The sequence below is a fragment of the Aphanomyces astaci genome, assembly GCF_000520075.1.
Source record: "Aphanomyces astaci strain APO3 unplaced genomic scaffold supercont1.41, whole genome shotgun sequence".
Classification (NCBI taxonomy): domain Eukaryota; phylum Oomycota; class Saprolegniomycetes; order Saprolegniales; family Verrucalvaceae; genus Aphanomyces; species Aphanomyces astaci.
In genome coordinates this window covers 291,618-307,568 of record NW_009798304.1, presented here as the reverse complement: position 1 = coordinate 307,568, position 15,951 = coordinate 291,618, and the positions used below count along the sequence as shown (strand labels likewise).

Sequence of the window (15,951 nt, the reverse complement as noted above, 5' to 3'; positions counted from 1 at the left end):
ACAAATAGTACATAGTATACAATACTAGTACTAAGCATACCGGTAGTTTGGTTCGGGAGTGAGTTGATGAAGTAATAGTTTCAACGCGTGAAGCAATCTGACACTTCCGGTATTACCTTGGTATTTTCACCTTCGGTATCTACGTCAGGCAAACAAAGTCGGATGGAAGAAATTTTATATTGTACACAAGTTGATATTTTGATACTATAGTAATTACACATCGTACGACGAACCCATAATAATAAAGCAAAGATGCTTATATCCTTGTCGATCTCCGCGTGCTGCGTCAATTCCTCCTTGACTCTTGTCAACTGTACCACTGCTCCAACGCCGTCGTATTACCGCCGACGCAGTCTTCTACGTGGACATGGCGGCAGAATTGGATCATGTGGCTTCGGTGGACGAGCTCAACTTACTCCCTGAAGACGAGGACATACTGTCTTACTTTTGCGCCGCCGAGACAGACGTGCCACTCTTGCGTGATGTCGTCTCGAAACGAGCGACCCCACGTGCTGGCGGGGTCGAGTCGACTCATGACTTGTCCGTTGCTGGTAACAAGCGATCCATCGAGACAGCGAGCAATGCGTCGTCAGAACTAGATGGTCCAGAGTCCCCGACCGGCGGTGACAACGAACAAGGCACAGACGAAGGTCGTCGTCGCAAGCGGTGTGTACGCTGCTACGACCGACCATGCTTGTCCATGTTCCCATCATCTATAGTAGACTCGAGCGCAATCGCGAATCTGCTCGGCAAAGCCGTCGGCGCAAGAAACAGTACCTGGAACTGCTAGAGGGCAAGGTGGCCCAGCTGACGGACGAGATCGACGAAGCGCGCGAGGAGCATCTCGACTCTGCCGATAGCACGATCAATGCGCTCAAGAACCAGTTGGTGACGTCATTAAACAAACTCCTGGACAATCACCCTCCGAGCGCACCGCTCCCGTCGCCCCTGGAGGACGAACTTCGCGAGGGAGTTTATTCGATTCAAACTCGGTTTGGGCCGAATGCCAAGGTCTGCTGTCCATCTGGCATGCTGGCATCTATCTCCCTTCCTTGACGAGCATGTGCATGTCGTAGGAGAGGCAAGCTGTGGTCAACTACCACTTTACGCAGCTAGACAGCTTGCTACTGCCGCCATACACACGCTTCTTGCTCTGGATGAGCATTCAAGTACGGTCGAACGGGAGCTTCTTCGTCAAGTGTTTGTCTGATGGAACCTAGGACGAGGTATTTTACACCAAAACGAGCGCCCCACCTACGCCAGGAGGAAGCAAGTCCACGAAACCAAAGGAAAGCGACCGCAAGGACTCTGTGGCCAACAAGGACGGGCTGTGGGCGGCGCTGTCAACCGAGCTCGGGCTCACGTATGAGCAAGAAGAGAAGATCAAGGGCCACTACCGGGCCAGCGACTCCAAGACGGCCAAATTGGAGCGCCGAAAGATCGCCATGGCCGTGGTACGTACATTCTTCGTACATAGCAACGATTGACGAGCATACTGTCGCGGTAGACGTATCTGCACCAGCTCAAAGCCAACATGCTGGAGCGCGCCCACGCCGTGCAGACGTACGCTGACACGATGCAGGGCATCTTGACCCCCGACCAGACCATCCGGTTCCAGCAGTGGGCCATGCAGCACCGAGCAGGCCATGCGGACGTGCTCAAGGAACGCGGGCTACAGTTCGCGCCGTCATCTGCGATGGACCCAAGCGCCAAGATCAGCACGATATTGCACAAACAGGATCGGGATTTGACTGTCGAGGATGTGACCTCGCTGCTGGCCACGCTGTCCAAGAAGCCGTCAGCCTCGGAGGAAGGCGCGGCGTCGGTTCCGTCGACTAGTGATTCCACGCGATAATGATTACTTCCAGTGGACTACTACATAGTATGTCATACTAGTTGACGTTGGTTCTTCAAATGTTACTCGGCTTGATCTCGTCAAAACGCACGACGGTTCATCTATTTATTAAGTGTACACATTGTCGACTTCTGGCATCGCGAGGTGTGGTAAACGACTGCGGCTGCTGCCCCCCTCACGGACGAGCGGCGCCGTGTTCTGGGTTGGTCATGGCGGCCAGCATCGCCGTCACGTCGTGCGCGGTCACATCGGTCGTTTGCAAGATGGAGCTCATGTCGGGCGACAAGTGCGGCGCTGGGGCGACGCGTCGGGCGTTCAGAGTCGCCGTGTGGTTGGCTCGGTGGTCCAGGGCCCACTTGTGGAACCGGACGGTTTGGTCGGGGGTAAGCATGCCCTGGATCTTGTCGGCATGGGACTGCACGGCGTGGGCGCGCTCGGCCATGTTGTGCTTGAGTAGATGCAAGTAGTTCTACCACCACACATGGTGACATTTTGTTCACATTGAACGTGGTGGGGGATGTACCACGGCCGTGGCGATCTTTCGGCGCTCCAACTGGGCCGTGTGCGAGTCGCTGGCCCGGTAGTGGCCCTTGATCTTCTCTTCTTGCTCATACGTGAGCCCGAGCTCAGTTGACAGCGCCGCCCATAGCCCCTCCTTCTTGGCCACAGAGTCCTTGCGCGGCTCGTCGGGCTTTTTGGCAGGAGCGGGCGGCGACGTCGATTTTGTGTAGAAACGATCATCCTACAAGGCCTATGAACATGCTTGACCAACGTGGGGTGTGTGTGCTGTACCTGGTTGCTCATCCATAACAAAAAGCGTGTGTACGGCGGCAAGAGCAGGCTGTCCAGTTGCTTGAAGCGGTAGGTCACCACTGCCCGACGTTCCTACAGCATGGCAGCACCGATACATGTATTAGCTCGACGATGGATTATTCAAGTACGAGGTATAGGGCGTACGTTGGAATTGGGACCGAAGCGCAGCGGCAGCAGCTGGGTGCCGCGGCGAAGGGTGTCCAGCACGGAAGGATCGACCGGCATATGTGGACTCAAGTGCGCGATCTTGTCGTACAGCGACGACACGAGCTGAGCTTTGAGGCTCGATAGGGTACGATCTGCCGACTCCAAGTGCCGGCCGCGCGCCGACCCGATGTCTTCTGTGAGTTGCGCGACTTTCTTCTTGAGGAGTTCCAAGTACTGCTTCTTACGGGCTCGACTTTCGCGGGCGGAGATGCGATTGCGCTCGAGTCTGTTGGACATGACATTAATATACCCGTGAAGATGGAAACAATCCTACCGTTTGCGTCGCTTCTCTTCTTCCGTGTCGTGGTCGTTCTCGGCCAAGTTGGACGGGGAGTCTGGGGCGTCGAATTCTACCGAGGACGTTGTGCTTGCAGTATCCACAGAAATGTGACGCGAATGACTCTGTGATGGATGTGGGGCACTGGATTGCGGCAGTGAGACAATGAACCCATAGTCGTCGTGTGGAATGGGGTCTGACGACAACTCGGTCGGGATGACGTCCAATGCTTCGTTGGGGGCACCTAATGTGAGCTCATCAAGAAGCCCATCCGCCCCTCCCGGTCCGGACAAGAAGTAGTCCAATAGGTCATCGTCTTCGGGGCAAAAGTTGATCGCCTCGTCGATCTCTTCCAAGTTGATGGCGGCAGCGGCCATCTCGACAACACAAATGCACGAAAAATGAACGAGACATCGTCATCCGGAAGGGTTCCGGATACCGTAGAGAGGCAGACAAAAAGTCCTGTTGTCTGGATGTTACAGTAGTTTCGCATGTCCAAGGTGGACACTACTACCGGTACAGTACCGGTAGTACGCACCATTCCACAGGGAGATTCATGCTTCAGAAGAGCCCGTCATGCACCTATATGATTGCACTTCACAGGTACGTTTGTGTGGTTTCAACTGGACAATGTACAGGTAAAGTTACTTTGGATGATTGACTTGATTTGTGTATGGAGGTTATACCACCCATATAAATAGGGATATTCGAATACCTTAAATATACGCCCTTCGATAATAATAGGAAGTTGAAATACATTGTCGATTTGATACAAATTTGGGCCAAACCGATCCACAATCGATCTGATTGGTTGAATTTCATTGAGAAGGTTTTGATTAGTTAATTATTTTGAGCTCAACTGAAGTAGCCAATCAAATCGATTTAAATTCCAACGAAATTTCACTCGAAAGCAATATGATCAATGATTCTTGTTTAGGGGTTGCAATCGAGTCCCTACAGAATTGCATGAACTTTCGCGGCAGACATGACCGACATGAATAATCACGTTGACGGAATGGATGGCTCGACCTCGTTTTCGCAGCGACTTCAGGACGGAGATCTGGCAACATACTTCCTGGAGAACGCGGGTGGGTCCACGAAAGGCCCGTACGAAGATGCATCGCTCCGTCATGTGTCGACGTCCCTCGGCTTAGCCATGCCCAAGGCGACGCCGATTGATTTTTCGTTCAACCACATGCCATCGTCTGGGACGCCCAAGAACGAAAGTCCTGCGATATCATACAACCGAAGGGGGTCGTCTGTGGATCGCGGGAGTGCGGCTTCATCAGACGGTGGCGACGGGCCTCACTCGCCTCGCTTTGGCGGCGACAACGACTTCGACACGGAGGACGAAAAGCGCCGCAAACGGTCTACATGATGAATGAACTATACATCGATCCTTCATTCACCAAATTACCGAATGTTAGACTGGAACGGAATCGGATTTCCGCGCGGGACAGTCGGCGCCGCAAGAAGCAGTACTTGGAACTGCTGGAAGAAAAGGTCGCGCAGTTGACCGAAGACATCGACGTGGCGCGCATGGAGCACTTGGACACTGCCGACAAGACGATCACGACCGTCAAGGCGCAGCTTGTCACGTCCTTGTACGAGAAACTCGCGCCTTTCCCGCCGAACGCGCCCCTGCCGCCGGACGTCGACGACGAGCTGCAGCAGGTGGCGCAATTGCTCAAGGACCGATACGGACCCAACTCGGAGGTATGTCACTAAATGCAGGTGCACGGGCGCCTCCATGTGTATGATGCCACCCGTGCATAGGAACGGCAAGCTCTGATCAAGTACCATTTCAACCAACTCGACGGGCTGCTCTTGCCGCCCTACACATGCTTCCTGCTGTGGATGAGTTTGCAGGTCTCGACCGACTCTCCTCCTCACCCCGACGACCTCGATGACATGTCTTATATCCTTAGGACGATGCGTTTTACGCGCGCACGGCGCAGACGCCCGCGTCCGGCAAGAAGGCGGGGGACGTGTCCGAGCGCAAGGAAGTAGGCGGCAAAAAGGATGGACTGTGGGCGTCGCTGTCAGCGGACATCGCCATGTCGTACGATCAGGAAGAGAAGATCAAGGGTCATTACCGAGCCAACCAGGACAGTGCGCAGACCAAGAACGAGCGTCGGCGCATCGCTGCGTCGTTGGTGCGAGGAAGAGTTGGACATGTTTGAAGGTGGATGTATGATGATGTGGGTATTAGGCCAACGTTCAGCAGCTGCAAAAGAGCATGGCGGCGCAGACAGCCGCGATGCAAACGCATGCCGATTCGATCCATGCAATATTAACCCCCGAACAAGTGGTGCGATACCAACACTGGGCGGCGCAACATCGGGACCAGTACGGCGACAGACTGAAGGACCAATCCAGCAATATGCAGCAGTTCCTCGATACTTCTGCAGAAAGCATCAGCGACGCACATGCCGCGATGCTTCGCAAGCCGGACCATGAAATGTCCGTGGATGACGTGGCGGCGCTCCTGGCGTCCTTGGGGTCGGAGGACCTGTAGATACATGTAGTGCCCTCAATGGCGACGGCGACGCTGTAGTACGTAATAGATGGTTGCCTTCGCCTTGGCGAAAAAAGATTGCAGGGTGGGAAAAATAGCCGTTACAGTTTGGAATAAAATAGTTTCGTGACGCTCTATACTCCATCCCAGTCAAGATAAAATAGTCTCATTGTATTATCATTGTCGGCAGTTACATGATCCCCATCGTTGTTTGTTCTCCGACTTTGACGTGGCTGTTACAGGGCAGGTCCAAATTTAACTTGACAATGTCCGAGCGCATGCTGGATCGGCTGCATGTTGCGACGACGGACGGTGGACACGACCGCTCCACGTCGTCCTTCTCGGTTGCGTCCCCCACGTCGAGCAATACCCACCCCCTGGAGCGCACATCGTCGTCCCATCTGTCGTCTGGCCCGCCATCGCCGACGCGTTTTGCTCCCGTGAACTGCGAAGTGCACATGCTCGTCCCCACGAGTCCCGTCGAGGAACCATTCGCCGAACACATTCGCGTCCTGTTGAAGGAGACCGATGCGGACCCGTCGGCGTTTCAACACTTGCGCGACATCTACCTCCAGACGCTCCAACCGAGCACGGACACCGCGTCGCCGCTCCTCAAGCAGCTCCATTGCATGCCGGCGACGTCGTCTGCGATCGCCAATGCCGTCCAAGCGTCCGAAGAAAGCAGTGTGATCCTTGGCGGAGGGACAACGGTGTCGCTGTTGAAAAGCCCCATGGCGCAAAAGATGAAGTCCAACTACCATCAGTGGAAGTCGACGTTTCTCAAAACCAAAGACAGCGACGAGGACGGGAATGCCGACGATGACGACGCGCCGCCGACGCCGCTCCCCATCACGGACCTCGTCGTCGTCTTCAGCGGCGACGTCACCCCCGAGGACTTTGAAAAGGTTCCACCGCCGTCGAGCTAGCCCTCCATGTCGGTCTTTCTAATGTCTTGGTAGATTGAAAAGTCTCCCAGTGGCATCAAAGCCGACCTGAACCGCGGGCGGCGAGGCCAGTTCGTGTACCTGTGCCAAAAGCGAGAGATTCCGTCTTCGTATGGCTACAAGCGCCCCCCCATCAGCGACATCATCTTGATCTACCCCGAGCGGGGGGAGTGTCCGCCACCGAATTACGAGTTTGTCCAACGCCGCGGCGTCGCGGCCAACTTGAACTCGGTACACGGGGCCGCTTTAGACGGTTGACTTCCATAGGAAACCAAACGACATGTAGGGCGTGAGTGGCGAGAAGCTGTACATGTGCTACAAGCGGTCGGCGTCGTCGTCGATCACGGACATCGCGGTGGTGTTTCCCAAGAAAGGTGACAAGGTCCCGTACGGGTACGTTGCCTCCATGTCTTGACCAACGGGACTCACATTTCAGCGTAGGTACATGAAGATCGACAAGACGCCAAACGGTCACTCCGTCGACGTCCACACCAACATGGAAGTGTCCATTTGCTACCGCAAACACGTACGTGTATTCGGTGGTGTTTTGTTTATATCATGGTGGTAGATTGGGTTGGTCGAGTACTTGAAGCCATTGTGGTGGCATGCCACGCTGGCCAAGCCGCAGACGTCGCAAAAGGGCAGCACCCGCCACAACGCCGCCACCTTTGTCGACGGTACATGGCATGTTGAGATGATGATGTGTGATGACATTGCGATATGTAGACGAACGCCAATCGGTCGAGACTTCTCTGGACGACGACCCCACAAGTCCTCGTCATCCGACGCTGCTGTCCAAGCAAGACTCTTGCAGCGACGACGACTTGTCCCTTTTGATCAAGTTTGTGTACCCGCTTTTGGTGTCGTGCCACATGCGACAGGGCACGATCGCCGTGCAGGCCATCGCTAGGCTCGAGACAATCCTCGACTCGAACGTGATGAAGAGCCACGTGATGAGAAACGACGCGTACCTGCTCACGGCGCTCGTGGAGACCATCAACACGTCGTGCCAGCAAGGCATGCGCGACCGCGTGCCGATTGTCATGTCGCTCTTGGCCAAGGTAACGAGGATATTTGTAGTAAGGGTGTAGTACGGATGTACTTCAACGTACTAGTATATATTATGTACTACGTAGTACTAGGTATTGGGTACTTAGGAACTAGATATTAGGTACTAGGTACTACAGTAGTATGGGTAGGTACGGATGTACTTCAACGTACTAGTACAGTATATATTATGTACTAGGTATTGGGTACTTTGGTACTAGATATTAGGTACTAGTATGTATTAGTATGTATTAGGTACTAGTGTGTATTAGGTACTAGGTATTAGGCACTAGGTAGTAGGTACCAACCTTGATTCTTGGCGGCGGTTGCGATGGATTTGGACGTGACATGGTTGTTGTATAGGTGATCAAGCAGTACGCGCACGAGTTTTCGTCGGTGATTCTGCACGAAGTGACAAAAGCGCTGTTGTTTGCGAATGATTTTGATGACGGCGTGGCGCGGGCGGCGCTGGAAGACCTGATCCACTCGGTCATGCGTCGTGTGGACGTGGACAAGGATGTGGCCCAAGCCAACTTGGCCAAGCTGTTTGCGTCGAATCCCTCCTTCGGACAAGACAACTATGGCCCCCTCGCGAACATCGTGTACGGCGTGGCCAGCGAAGCCGTGACAGCCGTGGAAATCGCGCGCATGAACGAAAATGCACTCAACATCATCAAGGTACCCTGCACTTCTAGATGTGTTTGAGACTGATGTTGTGATACCTCTCTGGGGGGAGTAGGGCCATTCGTCCATCTATTCTGCAGGGTTTTGCCACGAGATCCAGCAATGTATTAAAGGATTGCTGCAAACCACGGTGCGATGACCAAACTCTCCACATTCACATATATATATGTTTACGTTGTACTGGTATATCTATAGAGTTATACATATATACGTCAATACAAATATATACTAGTATATATGAGTACTTTCTAAACATGTATGGGTAGGCTGAGTGCAATGCGTACCAGCTGATTGCGACCTTGAGCAAGTACGCGACCAAGCGCAACTGTTCGACTGTGGATCAAGCGTACGAGAAGGACTGCGCGTCCATCAAGAACACGTTGCACATGCTGGACGTGGCGCTGCTGAGCGGCCCGCCGACGTTCAAGGACCACCCGATCTTTGGGCAGCAGATCCGGCGGTTCGTGTGCAGCGTCGTGAATTCGGCGTGCGTGATGTGGTCCGAGGCTGTCCTTTGCGGCGCGCTGAGTCTGGTGACGACGCTGTGGAACCAATACCGGCGCCACTTGAAGGTGGAGCTGGCGCTGCTGTTTGAAAACGTGTTTCTGCGCATCTTGCGGAGCCCGGGGCCGACGGCCATGACGTTTCAGTCGCTGGTGCTCCATGAGCTCAGGCCGTGGTTCCAGCTCCCGCACAACGTGGTCGAGATCTTCCTCAACTTTGACATGGACCGCCAGTTTGTCCAGCAGTGGAAAGTGTTTGAGCAGTTCTGCGCCGCGTTGTGCAGCATCGCCGAGACGAGCTGCGTGAATGGCGGCGGTGCGTCGAGTGCCGCCGACGACGACGAAGCCTCGTGTTCGTCTGCCGTGGACATTGGGGTACGAGTGTTGTTGGATGTACAACATGCGGAAGAATCACACGTGCGTGGTTGCCTTGTAGGAGCAATCCCTGACGACTATCTTGGCCATTTTGAGGAGTCTCATGGACGCCAGTGGGCATGCGCATTTGATTCTTCGCAACGACCGGACGCGGATTCTGTCGATGGAAAAGGGAGGGTGGGAACTCGACGCGTTTAGCAGCAGCCCCACGAGTCCCGTGGGCAGCAGCACCAGCACCACCACCACCAGCGGCGGCTTGCAGTACGACCAGGCGGCCACGTCATCGAGTGAAGGTCTCCTTTCCCACCCCGACGATCACGACGTGACGAGTGTAAATTCAAAGCTCGGGTCGATCTACGGCACCGTTCGCGAGCGCAACGAGGTGCAAAAGAAGAGCCAGCAGCTGCTCAAACGCGGGATGGAGATCGCCGAGACCAAGAGCTTCAAGAAAGCGCTCGAGTACCTCGTGGCCATGGGGCTGATCAAGGAGTCTCCGCGGGACATTACGTCGTTCCTGCGCATCTACCACACGTTCTTTGACGAAGGCGACATTGGCGACTACTTGGGCGAAGGCGACGAAGAGTTCAAACTGCACATTCGACTCACGTATGCGCGCGCGATTTCATTCACGGGAATGACGTTGGTGGAGGCGCTGCGGCACTACTTGACCCACGGCGGATTCAAACTGCCGGGGGAAGCGCAAAAGATCGCGCGGATGGTGGAGGCGTTTGCGCAGTGCTACTTTGAGGACTTGGCGGGCGCGACGTCGTTTTCGAGCTCGGACACGATCATGATCTTGGCGTATTCGATCATCATGCTTAACACGGACCTGCACAACCCCCAAGTGAAGAAGAACAAGATGTCCAAGGACCAGTTTGTCAAGAACAACCGCGGGATTGACAACGGCAACGACGTGCCCAAGGCGATCCTCGAGGACATTTATGACGACATTTTGGTCAACCCGATCCAGTTGAAGGGGCTCGCGTACACGTTGCCAAGCAACAAGCAAGAACATGGGAGCCACGCAGACACTGCCGACTGCGAAAAGTTCCGCATGGGGCTGTCCAAGTCTGTGACACAGTCGGAGGACTTGATGAAGGACCTCGCGCGATCCAAGTTTACGTTCAACTTCTTCGGTGTCGACGCAAGCATCAGCCCCGACCTGGTCAAGATCCTCTTTGAGCGCGTGTGGTTTCACTTCCTCGCGCTCTCCACGACCATCCTGAGCAACAACCAGAGCGACTTGAGCTTGGTGCTGCAGTGTCTCGACATGCTGCGATACTGTATTTCGATCTGCGTATTTTTGGAAATGCACGTGGAGCGCCAAGCGTTCTCGAACCAGCTCACCAAGCTCCAAACGTCCGACTCGTTCGGGAAGGAGCCGGCTACGGAACCAGCGGCGACGGACGACAAGCAGACTGGTTGTCATCAGCTAGAGTGGCTGACAGGGTACAAGACGTCGGACGCAGACCCGTGGGGCGTCATTGGAGATATCCACGTGTACGTCAACAAGCTAAAGGATTCGATCCAGAAGCGCCAGACAGTTGAAACCCTCAAGAGCGTCACCAAGCGAATCAACCGATCGCATGTGTACCTGCATGACTCGACGCAGTTTATCAAAGAAGGCGACTTGACCAAGAAGTGCCGCACGGGCCGCCACCGCCTCTATCGGTTCTTCCTCTTTAACGACCAGCTGCTGTACGCCGACAAGGGCAGCATCTCGGGCAACTTTAACGCCCACCAGTCGCTGCGCCTGCGCCTCACGCGGCTCGCGGACATCCCCGACAGCCTGCTCGTACGTCATGCGTTCCAGATCCTGAACCCCGTCAAGACATTCACGGTCATTGCCGAGTCCGCGTCCATGAAGGCCGAGTGGATGCGTGAGATTGAAGAAGCCATCATGGAAGCCAACAAGAAGACCAACATCAACCTGCGCCGATTGTCCACGGTCCGCGGCCAGAAGCGCGAGAACAACGCGGCCATCATTGCCGAAGCCAAAGCCACCGCGAAGGAAAAAGCGGACGAGACGACGCCAACGATGTGGTTGTGTCAACTCGAAGTCTAGGAGAACGAGTAGGAACGTGAAAGGAGTAAGCACAACAAACATGTATACGTGGATAATATATCGAATGTTGCATCATAGCATGCATTCACGGCCGAATCTACGAGTCGACGCTATACGGACACTTACGGGAGCCGATGTACATGGAAGCTGGCGTGGCAGCTTGGCATGCTTGGCGTATCGATAGATGGTCGACAGACAGCCCACGGCGAAATCAATCCTGTCGTAAATACATCATATTTGGACAGATATATATTTAATTTATACCCTACATGCAGTGTAGAGTGAATAGGATGGTACAGTATTGCAGGAAAAGCTAGACGACTTTTGGTTGCATCAAAGCAAGACAGTTTTTTATAAAGCAATTAAGGGATCTAGGATAACCTAGGGAAGGCATCTGTGTTGGAGGGCAGGGAGTTGCTGGCGGATGGTCGAGAGGTGGGCGAGGTCGACGTCCCCCACAACGACCCCCTCGCCTTGTCCAAGTTGACTGACGATGACGCCCCATGGATCGATGAGCATGGATTGGCCCCACGTGTGCCGACCATTCTCGTGGACACCACCCTGCGCCGCCGCCAGCACGTAGCACTGGTTCTCGATGGCGCGGGCCTTCAAGAGGATTTCCCAGTGCGCCTTGCCGGTCGTGTGGGTGAAGGCGGCAGGAACGACCACCAGCGAGCACGGACCCAACGCGCGGTAGTATTCGGGGAAGCGGAGGTCGTAGCACACGGACAGACCAATGGGACCGAGATGTGTGTCTACGACCGCATGCTGCGCGGGATCGCCGCGAAAGTTCGTCGCGGCCTCGTCGTACGTCGGTTGGCCATTGCCAGGAATGTACCCGAAGAGATGGACCTTGTCGTAGCGGTGGACGACGTCGCCGGCGGGGTTGTACACAAGCGTGGTGTTGTACACCTTGGTGGCGTCCGTGGGGCTTTCGAGCGGAATGGTTCCCCCGACGAGCCAAATCTTGTGCTCTTTGGCCAGAGACTGCATGCACTGCTGCATGGGCCTGGACACGTCCTGAAAGGGTTCGCGCAATGCCACCTTGTCCGTGTCCTTGCGGCCGAGCAGACCCCAATACTCGGGCAGGAGAACCACAGACGCACCTGATGCCGCTGCTTCTCCCACCAGGCGTCGTACGGTGTCAATGTTTGGAGATAGGGTGGCCCGAGACACCATTTGGATGGCTGCAACCGTGAACTTCTGCATGGTGGCCGCTTTCAAATGTGATCCGCGATCCATCAGGTAGGTCGAAGAAAGTGTCGTTGGCATGTTCTTCATTTATTCTCAAATTAAAGAATTCATAAAAAATGGGCAAACCCAACACTATTACAGTAATATCGTTAACGTTACCGTAGTACTCCGGAGTACTATTAATACATGTAGTACTTCGAATTATTTATATGGATTTCAAATATCCGTGATAGTATCATGTGTCATGCAAACGTCATCCCAACGTCATCCACCATTAATATTAGGTCATATCCTAATTAGTATAGATGAGAGTAAATTAGGATAATGCTAGGTCATTGTATACAGGCCTCGTCCGGGAGCGGCACGGCCTACGGCCTACCTGCCGCTGCCCGACAAGAAGAAAAGATAGATCATTCGGTGAAGTGAGAAGCTTAGATCCGCGCTCTCGTACGGCCGCGCTTGCGCAGACGGCCTCCCGGGCGCTCGGGGCCAACGTAAGGCTTGGTCACTACTTTAGGTTTCATCCCACAACTTCATCCAATTTCATCCAATGTCATCCAAATTTCATCCACATGTCATCCATGCTTTTAATTCAACAATTATATTATATTAACCATAGTATCCAAGGTTGGTATTAATATTCAATGCTTTCCCGTAAGTCTTAAGTACTACCGGTAGTATAATTTTAATAATACACTGGTACATGTATTAAAATACATGTACAGTATTAATACTATTTTAATATTTTAGACAGTATTAATACTATTTTAATATTGTATACTTCTACGTAGTAGTACATATTACTTCGAAGTAATACTGTCTTAAAAAACACACCCACCCTACCATTACTTATTACTTCGAAGTAATACTTGACGTACCGATAATAAGTACTAATTATAATCCCAGCCTCGTACACATGGATTATAATTACTTTTTATAAAACCGGTTGAGCGCGGTGGGCACCGAGTCCATCTTTTGCTTCCACTCGGTCGCTTGCTTGGCCCGCGCGTCGTCCTTGGACTTGCTTTCGAGCATGTCTCTGTACTTTTGCTTTTCAATGTCCACGACGTTCTGCTGCTTTTTCCGCAGGCGGCGGGACGGCCTGTTCTTGCCGCGCATCTTCTTCTTGGGGATGTCGCGGCCTTGGTTGTTGGCTCGGTACTGCGTCGCCACCTTCTCTTCGTACTCGTCGTTCGGGTTGACGTCCACCCGACCAATCACCATCGGGTTGAGCGTGATCATTTCCGGACGCAACTTCTCCAGCAGCGACTTGACTTCAGTCTCGCGCCGCTGCTTGAGGTTCTCGAACGGGTTGGCCTCAAACGAGTCAAAGTTGGCTTCCCCGGCGCCGGGTACGACGATGTTGGCAAAGCCCAAGGCGTGGCCGATGCTCAGAACGTCTTCGAACGGCCGGAAGCGCACGCTCGTGGCCTGCGTCCCCGGCATGCGGTGCGTCATGTACGGACTCGCGGCCTTGGTCGTCAATGCATCCTTCCACACCTCCACATTCGGCCCAAACCCCACGGCCACCATGCCCCGATGACTGATGTCCACTGTGGTCGCGCCCGAGCTCAGGTAGTACTGATGGAGCTCTTTGTACGTCCGCAGGTCGAAAATCTACCAAATCATATTCAAAATACATGGCAAACAAGGGGTACACGACGTACCTTGAGCTTGCGGTCGCTGCCTGTGGTGGCCAAGTACCGCCCATCCACATGCACGGCCATGCCACGAACTACACAACGATCATCGTTAAAACTGCTGTTGGTTATATATCAAATATCCTCATTTATATTCATAAATGAAGCATCACGTACTCGGGCCTTGATGGGCCTGCATTTTGATGACGGGGTCGGGCATGTTGGGTGTCCACAGCGTCACGAGGCCGTTGGCGTGACCAAGGTTCACAACGGCATTCCACGGGTTCTACAATCGAGGTGTGTCAGCACTCAGTGATAGATAGATAGATTGTTCTAATACCAAGGCCATGGTATCGCACAGCCCAAGCTTGGTCTTGTGTGTCGAGATTTGGGCGCCCGTGGTGATGTCGTTGTAGCTCAAGAGGCCGTTGCCGCTCACACACGACAGCAAAAAGTGGTACGGAAGGAACGCCAGGCGCTTTGGGTCAGCCATTGTCCGGATGCAGTGGGCTTCGGCGCCCGTGTTGTCGTATATGTATCTATTATTGTCGATTTGATATACAAATTTGGGGAGGGGGTGCAATCGAATCGCGCCGACCAAACCGATCCTCAATCGATCTGATTGGTTAAATTTCATTGATAAGGTTTTGATTGGCTATTAATTTTGAGCTCTTCTGAAGTAACCAATCAAATCCATTTAAATTCCAACGAGAAACCACACCACAACACAATGAAATTTCACTCGAAAGCACAATACACAAACACTCTTGCATATAGACCACGATAACAACAAGGACTGACGTACACGTATTTCTTTTGGGCGACGGCAAACAGCGAGTTGTTGTGCAAGAACTTGACGTCGCGCACCGACTCTTTGACGTGGAACTCGCAGCTGAGGTTCATGCGGAGCGTATCGAACACTGCCACGTGGCCCTTTTGGCCGCCCAAGATGAGGTTCCGGCCGTTCTTGGTGTAGTCGATGTTGTATGGCCCAAACGTGGGCAAGTCCAAGTGAAACATCTTCTGCGCCGTGTTGCGATCCACGTGCTCCGCCAATTGCTCCTGTGTGAACCTGAATGTCTTCTCCATGCCTTCCGCTGTCAACACACTACATCAAAATCGGCGCCGTGTGTGAACGTGATGACGACGACGACGACGATGGTGGTAAATTCATACCCTGCTTCTTCTGGGAGCAAGATTTCGGCCTTGGCGGCCGAGGCTGCCGCGTCCTGTACTTTTTTGTTGTAGCGAGCCAGTTCTCCTTTTAGTTTCTTGTCCTTGGTAGACTAGATGCAAGCAAGCAGCACATAAGTCGCTGCCGTGATGACAACTCGTCAATTGTGTCGTACCCGAATGACTTGGCCTTCAGGCGCCGGGCGAAGGTACTTGCCGACATTCTTCGTCTTTGGCTTCTTTGCACCCTTTCGACTGGCATCATTGGGATCTTCGCCCAAGCGCTTGGGCGCGCGGCGCGCGTCTGTCTGCTCGGTGTCGCTGTGGTCGCTCATGGCCAATATCTGCTTGAACCAACGATCCAATCTACGTTTCAACCACCCAATGGATGGGCGTGGTCCAATAACCAATCAGATGCCGCCAATAAAAAACGATTCCAAACCATTTCAAAAATCAAAAATAAACTCCAGAAAGGACACATGATGGAATATGTACGGGGTGTCTGCAGTACGAAGATGTTGCGAGAAGCCTTGCACATAAGTATGCCGACAGGCTCCAGCAAGAGCTACATATCCATGAACGCAGCATGTGCTAGAGCAAACTGTCGACAGCTGGGACAACTCTTGAGCTGTAAACAGCGAACGATCGTGGGAGAA

At 53.5% G+C, this 15,951-nt stretch overlaps 6 protein-coding genes across 13 annotated transcripts; 3 read left to right on the top strand and 3 right to left on the bottom strand.

Moving 5' to 3' along the window:
• The first annotated feature begins 306 nt into the window (after window positions 1-306).
• Window positions 307-1,895, top strand: H257_12554. Of its 2 annotated transcripts, XM_009839804.1 has the most exons (5): window positions 307-666; window positions 723-1,011; window positions 1,077-1,169; window positions 1,221-1,454; window positions 1,508-1,895. In XM_009839804.1, exons 1-5 carry the CDS (start codon window positions 368-370, stop codon window positions 1,853-1,855), a joined length of 1,263 nt encoding a protein of 420 aa, XP_009838106.1. In that variant the 5' UTR covers window positions 307-367; the 3' UTR covers window positions 1,856-1,895. The 2 variants fall into 2 exon arrangements, with proteins under 2 accessions (XP_009838106.1, XP_009838107.1); XM_009839805.1 differs by having other exon boundaries at window positions 307-1,011.
• A 9-nt stretch (window positions 1,896-1,904) lies between these two features.
• Window positions 1,905-3,540, bottom strand: H257_12553 (hypothetical protein). The gene is made up of 5 exons (XM_009839803.1): window positions 3,150-3,540; window positions 2,813-3,101; window positions 2,648-2,740; window positions 2,379-2,597; window positions 1,905-2,324 (listed from the first exon to the last, which is right to left on the bottom strand). Exons 1-5 carry the CDS (start codon window positions 3,527-3,529, stop codon window positions 2,031-2,033), a joined length of 1,275 nt encoding a protein of 424 aa, XP_009838105.1. The 5' UTR covers window positions 3,530-3,540; the 3' UTR covers window positions 1,905-2,030.
• Window positions 3,541-4,090: 550 nt separating this feature from the next.
• H257_12552 (hypothetical protein) lies at window positions 4,091-5,820 on the top strand. 5 transcript variants are annotated; one of them, XM_009839799.1, is made up of 5 exons: window positions 4,091-4,520; window positions 4,580-4,868; window positions 4,929-5,021; window positions 5,081-5,308; window positions 5,365-5,820. In XM_009839799.1, the coding sequence occupies exons 1-5, from the start codon at window positions 4,138-4,140 to the stop codon at window positions 5,668-5,670; spliced, it is 1,299 nt and encodes a 432-aa protein (XP_009838101.1). In that variant the 5' UTR covers window positions 4,091-4,137; the 3' UTR covers window positions 5,671-5,820. The 5 variants fall into 5 exon arrangements, with proteins under 5 accessions (XP_009838101.1, XP_009838100.1, XP_009838102.1 ...); XM_009839798.1 differs by having other exon boundaries at window positions 5,081-5,320; XM_009839800.1 differs by having other exon boundaries at window positions 5,081-5,820.
• A 15-nt stretch (window positions 5,821-5,835) lies between these two features.
• Window positions 5,836-11,383, top strand: H257_12551 (hypothetical protein). Of its 3 annotated transcripts, XM_009839795.1 has the most exons (10): window positions 5,836-6,575; window positions 6,630-6,845; window positions 6,901-7,007; window positions 7,056-7,140; window positions 7,183-7,291; window positions 7,341-7,675; window positions 8,025-8,339; window positions 8,401-8,475; window positions 8,612-9,223; window positions 9,285-11,383. In XM_009839795.1, exons 1-10 carry the CDS (start codon window positions 5,865-5,867, stop codon window positions 11,286-11,288), a joined length of 4,569 nt encoding a protein of 1,522 aa, XP_009838097.1. In that variant the 5' UTR covers window positions 5,836-5,864; the 3' UTR covers window positions 11,289-11,383. The 3 variants fall into 3 exon arrangements, with proteins under 3 accessions (XP_009838097.1, XP_009838098.1, XP_009838099.1); XM_009839796.1 differs by having other exon boundaries at window positions 6,630-7,007; XM_009839797.1 differs by lacking the exons at window positions 5,836-6,575; window positions 6,630-6,845 and having other exon boundaries at window positions 6,851-7,007; window positions 7,183-7,675.
• Window positions 11,384-11,610: 227 nt separating this feature from the next.
• On the bottom strand, window positions 11,611-12,562 carry H257_12550 (hypothetical protein; the record flags this gene model as incomplete). Its single annotated transcript, XM_009839794.1, has 1 exon — window positions 11,611-12,562. A coding segment is annotated over one exon (893 nt), but the record flags the coding sequence as incomplete, so codon positions are not given.
• Window positions 12,563-13,382: 820 nt separating this feature from the next.
• On the bottom strand, window positions 13,383-15,657 carry H257_12549 (hypothetical protein). The gene is made up of 7 exons (XM_009839793.1): window positions 15,472-15,657; window positions 15,299-15,408; window positions 14,928-15,230; window positions 14,463-14,661; window positions 14,300-14,408; window positions 14,150-14,217; window positions 13,383-14,099 (listed from the first exon to the last, which is right to left on the bottom strand). Exons 1-7 carry the CDS (start codon window positions 15,628-15,630, stop codon window positions 13,410-13,412), a joined length of 1,638 nt encoding a protein of 545 aa, XP_009838095.1. The 5' UTR covers window positions 15,631-15,657; the 3' UTR covers window positions 13,383-13,409.
• Window positions 15,658-15,951: the final 294 nt, after the last annotated feature.